Below are 15,612 nucleotides of genomic sequence, written 5' to 3'. Positions count from 1 at the left end.
CGCTTTCTGTGGAAAATGTCAGCTTTTCATTGAAAAGCTCAGAATCCCAATACGGGAAATTTTTGGACTGAAAACTAAAGCTTTTCAGGTTTTTTGGCAAAAAGTTGAACTTTTCAATAGAAACCAGACCCATCCCCCAACATTTTTCCTACGAGTTGTAATACCCCTGGAGGACCTCAGAGAGGATGGTCTGCTGGTTACTTGCCACCAGTGATGAAGTGGGAATGTTCTGTAATATTTTTATTAATCCTATGTGTGCCTTAGTTTCCCTCTGTGCTTTCCATTGCTCCGCAGCGGGCTAAAAACGGTTAAAGATGCTCTTGGAGTGGAGCAATAGACATGAGGTGTTTGTGTCACCTAGCTGTTTGGGATGGAATGAATGGGCTATTAAAGGAGTGGCTGAAACCGACCCAAATCGATGGTGAATCTGAGACGACAATGGGAACCCCACTGGCCAGAACATTCACACCTTGCAACAGCCAACCGAAAGGAAGGAATTTCCCCCCTTCTCCCAGCAGGGAAGGAGAGCACAGGTCCCCACTTAAAAGCAAAGGGAAAAGGTGGCTCGTGGCTGGGTTAAGCTCAAACCTTGAATTGACAAAGGGCTTGGCTACACTTGCAAGTTACAGTGCATTAAAGGATTCCCGGGCGCACTAGCTCACTACACGTCCACACTGGCAAGGCACGTAGAGCGCTCTGACTCCGCAGCTGGTCCGCTCCTGGTACTCCACCTCGGCGAGTGGAATAACGTTTGGTGTGCCCCCGCTGGAGCGCCGCGGCGCCAGTGTGGACGCCCTGGTCCGATAGTGTGCTCTGGTCGGCCTCCAGAAGTTCCCACAATGCCTGTTCTAGCCACTCTGGGCATCGCTTTGAACTCTACTGCCCTGCCCTCAGGTGACCAACCGTCAGACCTGCCCTTTAAATTGTCTGGGAATTTTGAAAAATCCCTTCCTGTTTTCTCAGCCAGGCGTGGAGTGCTCTCAGCGAATCTTTCCAGGTGACCATGCCTCCACGCGCCAGGTGAGCCTCAGTATGGAGCAATGGCGAGGTGCTGGACCTCATAATTTTGGGGGGAGGAAGCTGTCCAGTCCCAGCTGCGCTCCAGCCATAGGAATTACAATACCTTCGGGCAGATATCAAGGGACATGATGGAAAGGGGCCATGATCGGGACACACTGCAGTGCAGGGTTAAAGTGAAGGAGCTGCGGAATGCCTACCGCAAAGCCCGCGAGGCAAACAGCCACGCCAGTGCTGCCCCCGCGACCTGCCGTTTCTACAAAGAGCTGGACACGATACTTGCGGACGACCCCACCTCCACTTCGAGGACCACCATGGACACGTCAGAGCCCAGTTCAACAAGGCGGGAGGAGGAGGAGGAGCAAAGCGGGAGCGAGGGTGCTGAGGCTGGGGGAGACACCCCGGCGTCCCTAGATGCATGCAGCCAGGAGCTGTTCTCAAGCTAGCAGGAAGGTAGCCAGTTGCGGGGGCCGGTGCTTGGGGAAGGACAAACACCAGAGGAGCTTCCCGGTAAGCGGTTTTTATTTTGGGAAGGAAGTTATTCGGTGGAGGCTCTTGGGGTGAGGAGGGTATGGGCTGCATGCATGCCTAGATGCGGAACAGGGCACTGATGTGCTCTCTCACATCGCGGTAATCGGCCTCAGTGATCTCTTCAAAGGTCTCATCCAGAACTTGGGCAATGCGCTTGTGCAGGTTTCTCGGGAGAGCAACTGTGGTCCTTGTCCCAGTCAGGCTAACTGGTTCGGACCACTGTGCCGTGAGGGGCGGGGGGACCATTGCTGCACACAGGCAAGCTGCATATGGGCAGGGGCGCAATCCGCATTGCCGTTGAAGACCCTCCCTTGCTTCCCAGGTCACCCTCAGCAGCGAGATATCTTCCAGGACGAACGCCTGTGGAAAATGTGGGGACCGTGTTCAGTGTAGGGGCCCCCTGCCGCTGTTGGCTCTCCCCAAGGCACAGAACCCCAGAGGACAGTACAGCCGTGAAACAATCAGTCACGCTTGACCCTGTGCTTACTCACCATTTTGGGGCTTCCATGGGTTATGTGCGCTCGCTTTTGGACGGGCAAATTATGCTACTGTGTAGACTGTGCTTGCCCTTAAGTACGGGGGGAATCATTGCTCTGTCTGGTGTGAACAATGCTGCCTCTGTCAAGTGTTGCAGTTTGCCTTTACAGATGCAACCTTGAGATCTCAGCCGTCTGTGTTATCACCGGCTGAAAGACCCCAAAGAATCAGAAAGAGAAGAAGCAAGGAAGCAAGGAAGACATGTTGCATGAAGTAATGCAGCATTCAAGTAATGAAAATCGAAAAGGGCAGGAGTGGCGGCACAGTGAAAGGAGGATCCGCCAGCAGAATGAGGAGCGCCGGCACAAAAGCGCGGTGCTCCGGCAGCAAAGCACGGATCGGCTGATAAGCCTAATGGAGCGCCAAGCGGACTCAATCCAGGCGCTCGTAGCCATGCAGGCGGAGCACTACTGCGCCCGACCCCCCCTGCAGCCCTTGTCCCAAAACTCTTTCCCTTGTGCCCCCATGTCACCTCCAACCCACTTTCCCCAACATCCGGGTTCTTACCGCCACCAGCTGCCGCCAACACCTGTAGCTTCACCACCCAGCCCTGAAAACTACGACCCCGACCCTCTGCACCCAACCCCCATCACCATGCAGTAGAGCCATCCTGAAGTGCAGCACTCATTGCACACCACTCCAGACAGGACATACGCAAATCTGTGATTGTACCGTTCCCCACCCCACCCCCTTGCCCTTTCTGTTTCCCAAGCAGTTGTGTTTCTTTTCAATAAATGGAGTTTTTGGCTTTGAAAACATTCTTTATTATTGCATAAAGTAAAAGATACCTTAGCCCAGGAAAGAAACAGGCCCTGCAAGTCAGCATAGCGAACACAGATTCCTACTAACATTGGAACCACTGCACTTCACTCCCGTGCAGGGCACCAGACATTACTGGTGGCTTTCAGCCTCAAATTGCTCCCTCAGGGCATCCCTAATCCTTGCAGCCCTGCGCTGGGCCCCTCTAATAGCCCTGCACTCTGGCTCTTCAAATTCAGCCTTCAAGTGATGAACCTCCGAGTTCCATGCGTGAGTGAATGATTCACCCTTCCCTTCACAAATGTTATGGAGGGTACAGCATGTGGATATAACCACGGGCATGCTGTCATCAGCCAGGTCCAGCTTCCCATACAGAGAGCGCCAGCAGCCCTTTAAATGACCAAAAGCACACGCCACAGTCATTCTGCACCCTGTTGTTGAACCACTCCTTGCTGCTGTCAAGGCTCCCTGTGTAGGGTTTCATGAGCCATGGCATTAAAGGGTAAGTGGGGTCTCCAAGAATCACAATGGGCATTTCGACTTCCCCTACGGTGATCTTCTGGTGTGGGAAAAAAGTCCCAGCTTGCAGCTTCCTGAACAGGCCAGTGTTCCAAAAGATGCGTGGATCATGCACCTTTCCAGGCCAGCCCGTGCTAATGTCAGTGAAATGCCCATGGTGATCCACAAGTGCCTGGAGAACCATAGAGAAATACCCCTTCTGATTAACATACTCAGAGGCTAGGTGGGCTGGTGCCAGAATTGGAATATGTGTGCCATCTATCGCCCCTCCGCAGTTAGGGAAACCCATTTGTGCAAAGCCAGCCACAATGTCATGCACGTTACCCGGACTCACGGTTCTTCTGAGCAGGATGCGATTAACGGCCCTGCAAACTTGCATCAACACGATTCCAACGGTCGACTTCCCCACTCCAGACTGGTTAGCAACCGATCGGTAGCTGTCTGGAGTTGCCAGCTTCCATATTGTAATAGCCACCAGCTTCTCCACCATCAGGGCAGCTCTCAATCTCATGTCCTTGAGCCACAGGGTGGGGGCGAGCTCCTCACACAGTCCCATGAAAGTGGCTTTTCTCATCCGAAAATTCTGCAGCCACTGCTCGTCATCCCAGACTTGCATGACGATGTGATCCCACCACTCAGCGCTTGTTTCCCGAGCCCAAAAGCGGCGTTTCACGGTGGTGAGCGTGTCCGTGAATGCCACAAGCAAACTCGTGTCATATACGTTACTCGAGTTGATATCGTCGGAGCCCTCATTGTCACTTTGGATCACAAGGAATAACTTGACTGCCAAACGTGATGTGCCGGCGAGACTCGTCAGCATACTCCTCAGCCGTTCGGGCTCCATTCCCGCAGACCGAAAGGGAAGACAGAGCGCGCAGTACAAAAACCGTTGAAAGATGGTGCCAAATGTCGACGGAAGCACAGGGATTGCTGGGATGCGAACCAATGCATCACGGGGCGTTGGGACAGGACCCAGAATGCCCCGCCCCCTTCCCCCAAAGCCACAGCGCCAGAATGGGAAGAGGTGCTCTGTGGGATAGCTGCCCATAATGCACCGCTCCCAATGCCGCTGCAAGTGCGGCAAATGTGGCCACACCAGTGCGCTTGTTCCTGTCAGTGTGGACAGACGGCCGCGCTTTCCCTGCTGCGCTCTCCGAAGGCGGGTTTAACTCAAAGTGCTCTACATCTGCAAGTGTAGCCATGCCCAAAGAGCCGGAAACCAAGAGAGATTCTATGCCATCTTCGCTGGGTGGAGCGCTGACTTGGCCAGAATGGATAGTTCTCTATGCTAACGTAAGGATTTCCGCATACTGTGTTCCAGTTGACTCAAAACCCTACTCTGTTCTGAAAAGGCTGCCTGGTGTCACTGCAAATCCTTGCTGAGCTGCATTGGTCCCTGAAGAGTGTAAAAGCCTCTGATCAGGAGTCTACCTCAGTGGGCCTACCCAGGCAGAGCTCATGGCGTGAAGCAGGAGTGCTGGAGCCCAGAGGCTCAGTCTTGGAGGTATTGAGGCTGTGTGGACTATCCTTGAGGAAGAGTAGGACCCCGTGGGGGCTGCCACACAGAAGGGGTTTCTCCAAGGGACTGTTTAAAAGCTGGGGAATAGCACAGAGCCTGTGGATCCATGACATCACCCCACGAATGTGATTCCCAGTGTTTTTTGTTTGTCTGTTTTTGTTTTGTTTGTTTCCTAAGAGCTTGTCTACACACACAAGTTTCACTGGTTTACCTTAAATTAGTTTATTGAAGCCAGTGCAACTGCTGTGTGTGGACTCTCCTATATCAGTTTAGAACTCGTTATAGCCATTTAGCTTAGTATCATAGAATCATAGAATATCAGGGTTGGAAGGGACCTGAGGAGGTCATCTAGACTAACCCCCTGCTCAAAGCAGGACCAATCCCCAATCAAATCATCCCAGCCAGGGCTTTGTCAAACCTGACCTTAAAAATATCTAAGGAAGGAGATTCCACCACCTCCTTAGGTAACCCATTCCAGTGTTTCACCACCCTCCTAGTGAAAAAGTTTTTCCTAATATCCAACCTAAACCTCCCCCACTGCAACTTGAGGCCATTACTCCTCGTTCTGTCATCAGCTACCACTGAGAACAGTCTAGATCCATCCTCTTTGGAACCCCCTCTCAGGTAGTTGAAAGCAGCTATCAAATCCCCCCTCATTCTTCTCTTCTGCAGACTAAACAATCCCAGTTCCCTCAGCCTCTCCTCATAAGTCATGTGTTCCAGTCCCCTAATAATTTTTGTTGCCCTCCGCTGGACGTTTTCCAATTTTTCCACATCCTTCTTGTAGTGGGGGGCCCAAAACTGGACACAGTACTCCAGATGAGGCCTCACCAGTGTCGAATAGAGGGGAACGATCACGTCCCTCGATCTGCTTGCACTTGTAAATTTGCCAGCGCAAGTTAAACTGCTACACGTGAAGCTTAAACTGATACAGGAGCGTTCACACAGAAAGTTGCACCTATTCAACTAAATTGGTGCAAAATCACACCTTTCATTAAATCCGCACCACTTTGTGTGTTGGTCCAATAAAAGATATTACCTCACCCCCCTTGTCTATCATTGCCACTTGCATTTGAGGAAACCTATTCAAGCGGAAAATACACTAGATCAGCAGTTCTCAAACTGTGGGTCGGGCCCCAAAGTGGGTCGCAACCCCCTTTGAATGGGTGGCCAGGGCTGCCTTAAACTTGCTGGGATCTGGAGCTGAAGCCCGAGCCCCACTGCCCAGGGCCGAAGCCAAAGGCCGAGGACTTCAGCCCTGGGCAGCAGGGCTCAGGTTGCAGGCCCCCTGCCTGGGTCTGAAGCCCTTGAGTTTCAGCTTTTGCCCCCCTGCCCAGAGCGGTGGGGTTCAGGCTTTGATCCCCCCTCCCCCACCGGGGCAGTGGGGCTTAGATGGGTTCAGACTTCGGTCCCCACTCCCGGGGTTGTGAAGTAATTTTTGTTGTCAAAGAGGACCGCGGTGCCACGAAGTTTGAGAACCCCTGCCCTACATGCTGCAAATCTAAGCCAGTCTTGGTTTGTGATTTAGCCAGCTTCTCAGTGGAAAAATTCAGTTTCACCTAGCAGGCAAATAGCGCCTATGCTGTGATTGGAACGGGTTAAAGAAATAGATTTGTATTGCTAGCATGGACAGCTGTTTCAGACAGGCCATCAAGTTGGGATTGGTCCTGCTGTTGGGATTGGTCCTGCTCTGGGCAGGGGGTTGGACTAGATGGCCTCCAGAGGTCCCTTCCAACTGTGTTATTCTATGATTCTATGAAAGGCACTAATGACCATGGGTTGATTTCTTCTGTGACTCTTTTTTCTTTTTGTCAGCTTGGTGAATGTTGCCTTGCACACCAAGTACCTGGACCAATATGCCTGCCAGTGCTGGCTCATATTCTTTATTGCAGCATAGATGTTTAAAAGCTAAAGAGAAGCAGCAGTCAGGGGTTAATTTCTGGTGTCTGGCTAGTTAATCAAATCTGCATTTACTTCAAAACACCTCAATTTGGCACCTGTCCATGGTGATAATAATAATATTACTGTTACATCCTTTGACCTGAACAGTTAGCCAATTTTGGAGGTCTTGCGGGTTATTCCCATTAGGAGGAGAAATTGATGATGGAGTCAGGTATTTCTTTGGTGCAAATCTGCTCTTTTTCCCTAATCACAATAGGAATCAAACAGCGGAAGACAGTTTCTTAGTTCAAAGATCCAAGCCTCTTTCCGGTCAGCACTTCACCCAAAAGCTCTCTCTCTCTCTCAGCTTTTCTCAGAGTCACACTACTAGTGCTTCTGTGGCTGTGCCTGGTGGTTTCTTGCTGCCTGCTTTGTCTCCGGTGGTGTTTCCAGTTCGTATCTGCGCACACGAACCCACACAGAGCTCCAGCAAACAATGCTCAGCAAAACTCCTCTGCCCACATAGCTCAGTTTCTGACTGGCCCAGCATGACTTGTATTTTGGGTGGCAGCTCCTATGGTACCTCAAGCTGAGCACCCAGAAATAGCAATCATTTTTGAAAATGTTGGCTACAGTGCTTGATCCTGCCAGTGCAACCTTAATTTGGCTCCCTTATGTGGATGGGTTGTGATACCGTCTTTAATTACATGATTCCACACTAATTTTTCCGCCAGCGCCCTGACGCATTCAGTGCACAGCATGGATGGGGCACAGTTAATGCATTCTTCTTTGAACTATGTAGGTCACTCTGTGGGGCTGATTTTCCACTACCTTACACCTTGTGCAATTATTGACACATGTCCGATGTGAGTGTCATATGCTTCACAGCCTAGTCTGCAGCTATAGGATACAGGAAAGACCTGCCAGGTTGTTGCTCTGTCTGTGCTCTTCCCCACATAAATGACGTTTCCCCAAGGCTATGCCTGTTGGGCTCTTCCCTCCAATAAAGGCTCTCATTATTTGACAGCAAACCAGCCTTTGAGAATCTGCCTCTTTGCACAGCATTGGCTGAGGCTGCTGACTATATCTGTAGGAAAGGAAGGGCGACACAGGACAACGAGTGCAGGTTGGGGGAGTCAGACAGAAGCAGCAGGGACATGACATCAGTGCTAGAAAGAGGGTTAAAGCCCCCCTGGTCCTGGCTGGGGGTGGATATCTATCGGATTTTTCACCTGGCTGCTGTGTTCTGCTTGACCTGCGTGCTGTTGAAAGTGATTCAGCTGTATCACAGGAGACAGGAATTGATCAAAGCTTTCAGCAGATTCCCAGGTCATCCGACCCACTGGCTATACGGCCATGTCCATGAGGTAGGAAAAGGGCTGAGTTTGCACTTTGTGGGGTGGGGCAGAAGGAGGTGGTATTTAAAAATGAAATAGACACAATGCAGTGAACAGAGGAAGCAGCTTCCCTGAATTTGGGGGCAGGGGGGCGGGAAGCGGGAAAAATCTCACTGATATGGTATGTCCCTGGGATCTGTGAGAGAATCCTCCTCGTGCCCCTTTGGCTAATATAAATCATTGGTAAGTCATGCATCCTGCTATACAAAGCTTGCTCTGAAGTCATTATCTAAGGAATGTTGTGTAAGGAACAAAAGACACAGGTCAGTGCAAAAAGCACAATGAAGAGGTAATGATTAACTGAGGGCAAAGGAGAAGGTAACACCTTATGACACCTTATGGGTCAGCTCTTCACCTGGCATAAATCAGGGTAGTTTCATTAAAACTACACCAATTTCCACCTGCTGATCCCAGGGCTCTTCTGGTTTGACTGGGAAGCGAACTGAGAGTGAAACCGCTGCAATACTCTCCATGTTGTAATTCCTTTGCAGAAGGACAGAATGCACATTAGGATCAGGCTTCCATAAATGGCAGATAATGAGGTTCAGGGACATATTGTTACCAATTTGTAGGGTTTCGTTAATTCCACTGCCAAATGAGATGTACCGAGTAGTGAAGATCAGTTTGTGATGTAACAGCACCTGCTACAAATCCCACACTCAGCAGTCAGCACTGATTGTCATGGACTGGGGTGTGAGCAGCCGTGCCTAAGTGATTGGAGCAGCAATCGTCAGACCTAGTGGTCATAGCAGGAATCAGAGGACAGGAACAGTGCTGAGAGTCAGACCCAGAGTCAGAGACCGGGGTAAGAGTATTTTGACAGCTGCAAAGCAACAGAAGCAGATTCTTTCTTACAGGAATAGGAATTCATAGGATCCATAATTGTAAATGTAGCTATTATTGATTTTTATAATAATAAATCAATTAAAAGTTAACACTAGCACTGATAATAATATAGTAATACAATAAATATATACTTGGTTGTTAGTCCAGCAAGTCTGAAGGTAGTTTGGGGAATCCAGGATAAGGTCCTATCTCCCATTGACTTTAGCTGGAGATTAGAATGAGCAATGTATGCAAGAACATTTAATTATAGACCATTGTTTGTGGTGGTGAGTGACTGTTGACTTGAGGGCTACTCATATGAGTAAATTTGTGCATCACCTGTTCCAATGACATCGATCCTGCACTGAGAGCCAGGAACACTAGGGTCGCCCAGACTATCCTTCTAAAATTTAGGGTATTCCTTAATTAAATCTTTATAACCTGTAGAGAAAATCCATAACCACTCTAGTGTATGGCTGTAAATGTTTCCATTTCTCCTGGAAACATAACCAGTTTAAGGTTACTAGGCTGAATTCAGTGCTTGTAATTGTTAGATGCTGTACAAGACCTGGGACTGAACTTTAGGCGTGAAAGGTGAAGGGCATGGTCTTGCACCCATGGAAACTAGTGGACTGCAAAGACTGGGGAACCTCATGAATTTTCAGTGGATCAGGGCTAGGAAGAGGGATTGCTAAATATTTTCCCTGTTACCTGTTGATCTGGCTCCATGTCTTATGGGTACTGTCACAAACCTGGCTTTGTATCTTGTCCAGCGCAGGGGAGGTGAAGGAGCTGCCCTGCCTTTCGCCTCCCTCCCCAAGTCTTGGTAGTTCCCCTCCTTCCCCCCTCCTATCCCTCTGACCCCCAGTCTCCCATTCACAGGGAACTTCTGCCCGGCCCCTCCCCAGTAATGTCACAAAGCAGACAGGCCTTTGCTATAAAATGGGTCTGATTCAGCTCCCATTGACTTCAAAGGCAGCAGGTTTGAGGCCATTTAGGCAGATGTCTAATGGGCAGGCTCAAATCGCTTGTAACTGAGGATCAGATTGTGATCCAGTTACTCATATTGAGTAGGACCCTACTCCAGGCATAGCTCCAGCTGTAGAGTAAGATCCTATTCAGTGTGAGTTAAGGTATCAGAATCTGGCCTTTAATTTTTCTCCAGTGAAATGCTGTTCCGGACCTGCTCCAAAAGGCGAACTATTTACAGCTTGTGTTTGAGTTCCAAAGTTCAATTGTTTCCAGGTTAATGAGAAAACAAGGGCCCCATGAAAGCATCAGAACAAGAGTAAACCTGAAATAGGATCAAAAGACAGTCCCTGTTCTAACGTACAGTCTAAGTATTGCACCTTGGCCTACAGCCAGCCCCCAAGTTGTGGCTTGCACCTGATGCCACATTCTGTATGTAAATCACTGGGGTGACTCTGCAGAAGTGAGACATAACAAGGACTTTTCATCAGGAGCAAATTGCTATAGCCATAAATCACAAGTTACCATGAGCAAAAACAGACAACAACAAACAAAATCTTCCTCAGGCTGAGGTTCAACCCAGTCTGTAGAACATGGGAATAAACCTGGCCCCCTCCCACCCCTTGCAGGAACTCTCCTCTCTGTGGCTACCAAGAGGCTAGTCTCATAGGGCAGGGGTGGGCAAACTACAGCCCAGGGGCTGCATCTGGCCCTTCAGACATTTTAATCTGGCCCTCGACCTCGAGCGGGGTCGTGGGCTTGCTCCGTGCAGTTCCCGGAAACAGCGGCACGTCCCCCCTCCAGCTCCTATACGTAGGGGCAGCCAGGGGGCTCCACACATTGCCCCTGCCCCAAGCGCCACCCCCGCAGCTCCCATTGGCCAGCAAACGGGGCCAATGGGAGTTGCAGGGGAGGCGCCTGTGAACAGAGCAGCGTGCAGAGCCACCTGGCCACGCCTCTGTGTAGGAGCCAGAGGGGGGACATGTCGCTGCTTCTGAGAGCTGCTTGAGATAAGTGCTGTCCAGAGCCTCCACCCCTGACCCTCTCCTGCGCCCCAACCCCTTGTCCCAGACCTGATCCCCCTCCTGCACCCTGAACTCCTCATTTCTGGCCCCACCTGAGCCCGCAACCCCAACCGGAGCCCTCACCCCCTCCTGCACCCCAACCCCCAATTTCATGAGCATTCGTGGCCCACCATACAATTTCCATACTCAGATGTGGCCCTTGGGCCAAAAAGTTTGCCCACTCCTGTCACATGGCCTGATTCTCATTTATACTAAGGTCCCTTTGTACCTCTCCGGCCACTTGAACTTAGACCAACTCTAAGGCCCCTTTACACTGCTAGAGCTGTGCAAAGGGGCCCCCTGTAAATGAGAACCAGGCCCATAGCCACCCTACTGAGCAGTTACAATGAGGAGGGAAGAGAGGGAGGATGCCAGATTTAACCCCTTGTTTACTATAAACCTGGTGTTGCCTCCACAAATTGCTTTCAAATACCGTTGAAGATCTGAGACTGAGCAAAGTCCTTAACACAGCCTTGGGCTTAGTTATTGTACCATGTCGTTTCATTGGTGGTTTGGAATGACCGGACAAATGGATGGCTTGGCTGTAACTCTGACTTCCCCAGTGTTCGCAGGTACAAATCAGAACCTACTTGTCTGTGAGTCTGCTTAAAAATGGAATATGAAACAGCGCCCTGTGCGAGCTGACTACTGTGGCATCGTCTTGGCATAAAGACAGCTTATAAAAGCCTGGTATCTACCTTTGCTCCATACGGTACAAAATCCCTATTTAGTCACTGTTCAAAAACATGTTTATTGACAGCAGGGAATTTTAAAGCAGATTTTTGAGTTGCTCGACCAAGCTTTGTGACACGCTTACCTGAATGGTTCCATCTTTCTTCAGTATCCAACTTCGGGGTAGAGAGTTAGGGCTCCATTCTGACCTCGGCAGCGTGGGCTCGAGCCTTCTGTTAAAGCAGTTCCATTGCGTGCAGATGATCTACCAGCTTTGAATGACGTACAGCCCCCCAAGATGCGCACCCCTATCCTGACCTGGCAACCTGCAGTGTTCAAACAGGAGCAACGCTGTGGTGGGACTTTGTCTTGCAAGCTCCCACTGGTTGAGTTTTAATATGAATAATTATACCTGAACAGGTTTCAGAGTAGCAGCCGTGTTAGTCTGTATCCGCAAAAAGAAAAGGAGGACTTGTGGCACCGTAGAGACTAACAAATTTATTTGAGCATAAGCTTTCGTGAGCTACAGCTCACTATAGCGTATAGCATTTACTGCTGACTGCACCCAATGCCTCAGTGCAGTAGGCCACTATTATTCTTCTCATTTTACTTAGAATGAAAACGGAAGCAGAGAGGTTTAGGCCTAGATTTTTAAAAGGTATTTAGGCGCCTAGCTCCCATTGGGAGCTAGGCGCCTAAATACCTGTTTAAAATCTGGCTCTTTGTGACTTGCCCAAGGACATGCTGCAAGTCAGTGGTGGGATTAGAACTGAAGAATTTGTGGCTCTTACCTGTTTATTCAGTCTACTAGACCATACTGTGCATCTCCCCTTGTAAAAACCCAAACCAGAGGTTGGTGGAAGCGATGGGTGAATGCTTCTGTGACAGATATGGCAATTTCCTTCACTATCCTGGACAAACCTCATTGGATTAAGCCAAACCTTATTGGATTAAGTTGAGTATTTTAAGAGTTATTGTATTAACGATGCAAAGGTTTATGTATTGTGGGATTGTATGTAACGGCTCTAGGGGGGAGATGTGACTAATGCAAACCCTGGAAAGTGTTCTGAGCTTCAAAGGACTCTTTTAAACAGTGTGCCGGACAAGAATGAACTTTTGGCTAAGTGGGTTTCCTAGGAAATCTCTAGGGGGAGATGAATGCAAATGTACCCCATCCCCCTTCTAGTTATGCAAAAACCCAGCCTTTTGATGCTATGCCTTGAGGAGAGGTCCATTGTCTGTTTACCTGCTCCTGGAATCTCTAAATCAGAGACCCCAGATGTATAACACACAGGCAGATTTATTCATGTGGGGTCTTCTTCTGACCAAAGATGTATGAACTTGTAACCAAAAAAAACACCCTGTGTGTGGTTTGAAGGACTGACTCCTACTAGAGCCCTTGCTGGAGTTTGGGGTGGGGGTTATGATCTCTGATAAGCTAATTAGCATGTGTGTAGGTCCTTTTATTGTTTTTAATATGTTTCCTCTGCACTGTTTTCACCTTTATAACAAATGTGTGTGCTTAAAAGAGCAGGGTGCTGATTTCTAGCCAGGGGCAATTATGCTCTTCACAGCCTCTGAGGAGAAAGCCAAGCAGGCTTGCTTGGGCAGTCTGACTTGCTGGGGAACTGCGGAGTCTGGAAAAGCCCTGGCCAGTAGGGAGAGAGACACAGGTCTCCGCCCCAGAGAGGTGACGGCTGAGGAGTTGGGAGCATAGAGTGGGTGCCCTTGTGTGACCACAAAGGGAATTGCAGTTGCCCTGATCTGTGACAGCTTCTGGCCCATCTTTATCTGGCCTCTTTATCGGTTGGTTAGATTCCTCCTGCTCCTTTACAAAGTCCATTATTGTACCATTCTGGCAAGGATTGAACCAGGGACCTCCTAGAGCTGAAAACTTAAGTCTCCATCTATGAGCTAAAAAGCCAGGCTGTCCTGCTAGGAGCTGTAACAGATTCACATCCTCTGTGGATTGGTTTCCAGGGTAGGGACACGTAACATACACTGACCAGTCCGTTACAGCATTCCATGTAAAGGTATTTTCCTTGGTGAGAATCCCTGGATGAACAGTTATTTCATATAACGTTTAAAAATGACACCCCTCTCTGCAGTACATCAGGCCAATTCAGAGGGACCATAGACTGTTTATAACTGTCACGTCCTATGAACATTCCCCATTCTTCTGGCTGTGGCAAGATTATCGTTGAGCTCTTCTGGACAGAGAGTTTTCCAACCACCCTATTTTCTTCTCTCTTTTCTCCTCTGCTGTTGCAGCTTCTTCATGAAGGGGAGGTTTTTAACAAACTAGAGCAATGGAGCCAGAAGTACCCGTATGCCTTCCCGTTCTGGTTTGGGAATTTCTCAGCATTCTTAAACATCACCCACCCTGATTATGCCAAGGTCTTATTTGCCAGAGGAGGTAAGGCCTGCTGCATCTGAGTTCTGAATGATTGCAACATGACTGCAAATTGCAAATGCCGTGCATAATTTCCCAGGTATTCACTATTCACAGCAAACCAGAATTCCACACCTATGCTGTCACTAGGAATCTCTACTGCTTGATGCCTCATCATGTGTGCAACTGTCTGACCATGGATCTGTGCCCAGCCAGGGACTGCTATCCACTCTGAAGGACTACTAGGGTCTTTTACTACCTTGGAACAGTCTGTGTACTTTCAGGCTGGATAGCTGTTATTCTTTCCAACCTCATATTTCCTGCTCCTTGGTTGCAAATCAAACTTTCTAAAGTAGTACATAAAAACTGCACACTTGGGGACTGATCAAAGGCACACTGAAGTCTGGTGGGAGTCTTTGATAGTTTCCTAGAACTTAAGGCCAGAAGGGGCTGTTAGATCATTTAGTCCAGGGCTCGGCAACCTTTGGCACGCAGCCCATCAGGGTAATCCAGCAAACCGCGGCTACTGGGAGCTGCAGGGGGCCATGCCTGTGGACAGTCAATGTCTTGCAGCCCGCCAGCGGATTACCCTGATGAGCCGCATGCCAAAGGTTGCCGACCCCTGATCTAGTCTAACCTCCTGTCTATCAAAGGCCATTAAATATCACCAGATACCCCTATAGAGACCAACGACTTTAGTTAGACTAAAGCATTTCAGTCCTTAGGAGACGAAACTGTGTGATGCAGGCAGAGAACAGGAGATACCAAGGTGTCCCCAATACCGAAATCTCCTGCAATGGCAGGTAATAGATTAGGTGGGATATGCCCAGATGATCCCAGCAAGTGAACTATGCTCCACGTTGCAGGAAAGGTGAAATCCCATCCAAGGTCCTTGCCAGGGGAAAATTCCTTCCTGACCCCAAATCTGACAATCATGCATCCCTGACCATGAGCAAGTCACACCAGCCCAGCGTCTAGAACAACAATTCTCTGTACCCTCTCAGAGCGCTGGTCCACCCCATTCAGTGTTCCATATCTAGCTGTGTCCAGCGACTTCAATGAGCTTTGGGTCATGCTCTAATTTACGATAGCTACAAAGTAATATACTGAGCACGTCCATACAGATTGTGCTGAAAAATGATGTAGATGAGTGGTGAACTCTTACAGAAATACCTTTCCGTGTTCCCATTCAGGTCTAGACTCGCAGTATCCTTGGTTAATCCTAGTCTTGCATCTCTCCTTCATTCAGCCCCCTCACAATTATGCTGAACTGGGTGTGGCTTTGTTGTGTAATATTGATTCATTATGAACTGATGCCACCCATTTTGTTTCATTCACAACTGAAGGTTGGTGCGTACTCCACAGATAAATGTACAATGCAGTGAATCATTACTAATAACGTATTGTCTTCTTCTCTCTCTCTCAATTGACTTTTCCAGATCCCAAGGATAACGTTAGCTATAGGCATATAGTTCCATGGATTGGTACGTATATTCGTGGCCTCCTCCATATTCCCGACCAGAAATGATG

At 49.1% G+C, this 15,612-nt stretch overlaps 1 protein-coding gene across 1 annotated transcript in view; it reads left to right on the top strand.

The window, feature by feature from the left end:
• The first annotated feature begins 7,856 nt into the window (after positions 1-7,856).
• LOC141992554 (cytochrome P450 4B1-like) overlaps positions 7,857-15,612 on the top strand; it is a 31,624-nt gene continuing 23,868 nt past the window's right edge. The window contains exons 1-3 of the mRNA XM_074961791.1: positions 7,857-8,130; positions 13,962-14,106; positions 15,522-15,566. Of these exons, the coding sequence (XP_074817892.1) occupies positions 7,921-8,130; positions 13,962-14,106; positions 15,522-15,566 (400 nt within the window). The 5' untranslated portion in view covers positions 7,857-7,920. The remainder of the gene's footprint in view (positions 8,131-13,961; positions 14,107-15,521; positions 15,567-15,612) is intronic.

Source organism: Natator depressus, chromosome 8, assembly GCF_965152275.1.
Source record: "Natator depressus isolate rNatDep1 chromosome 8, rNatDep2.hap1, whole genome shotgun sequence".
Classification (NCBI taxonomy): domain Eukaryota; kingdom Metazoa; phylum Chordata; order Testudines; family Cheloniidae; genus Natator; species Natator depressus.
This window is presented reverse-complemented; position numbering and strand designations above follow the sequence as displayed.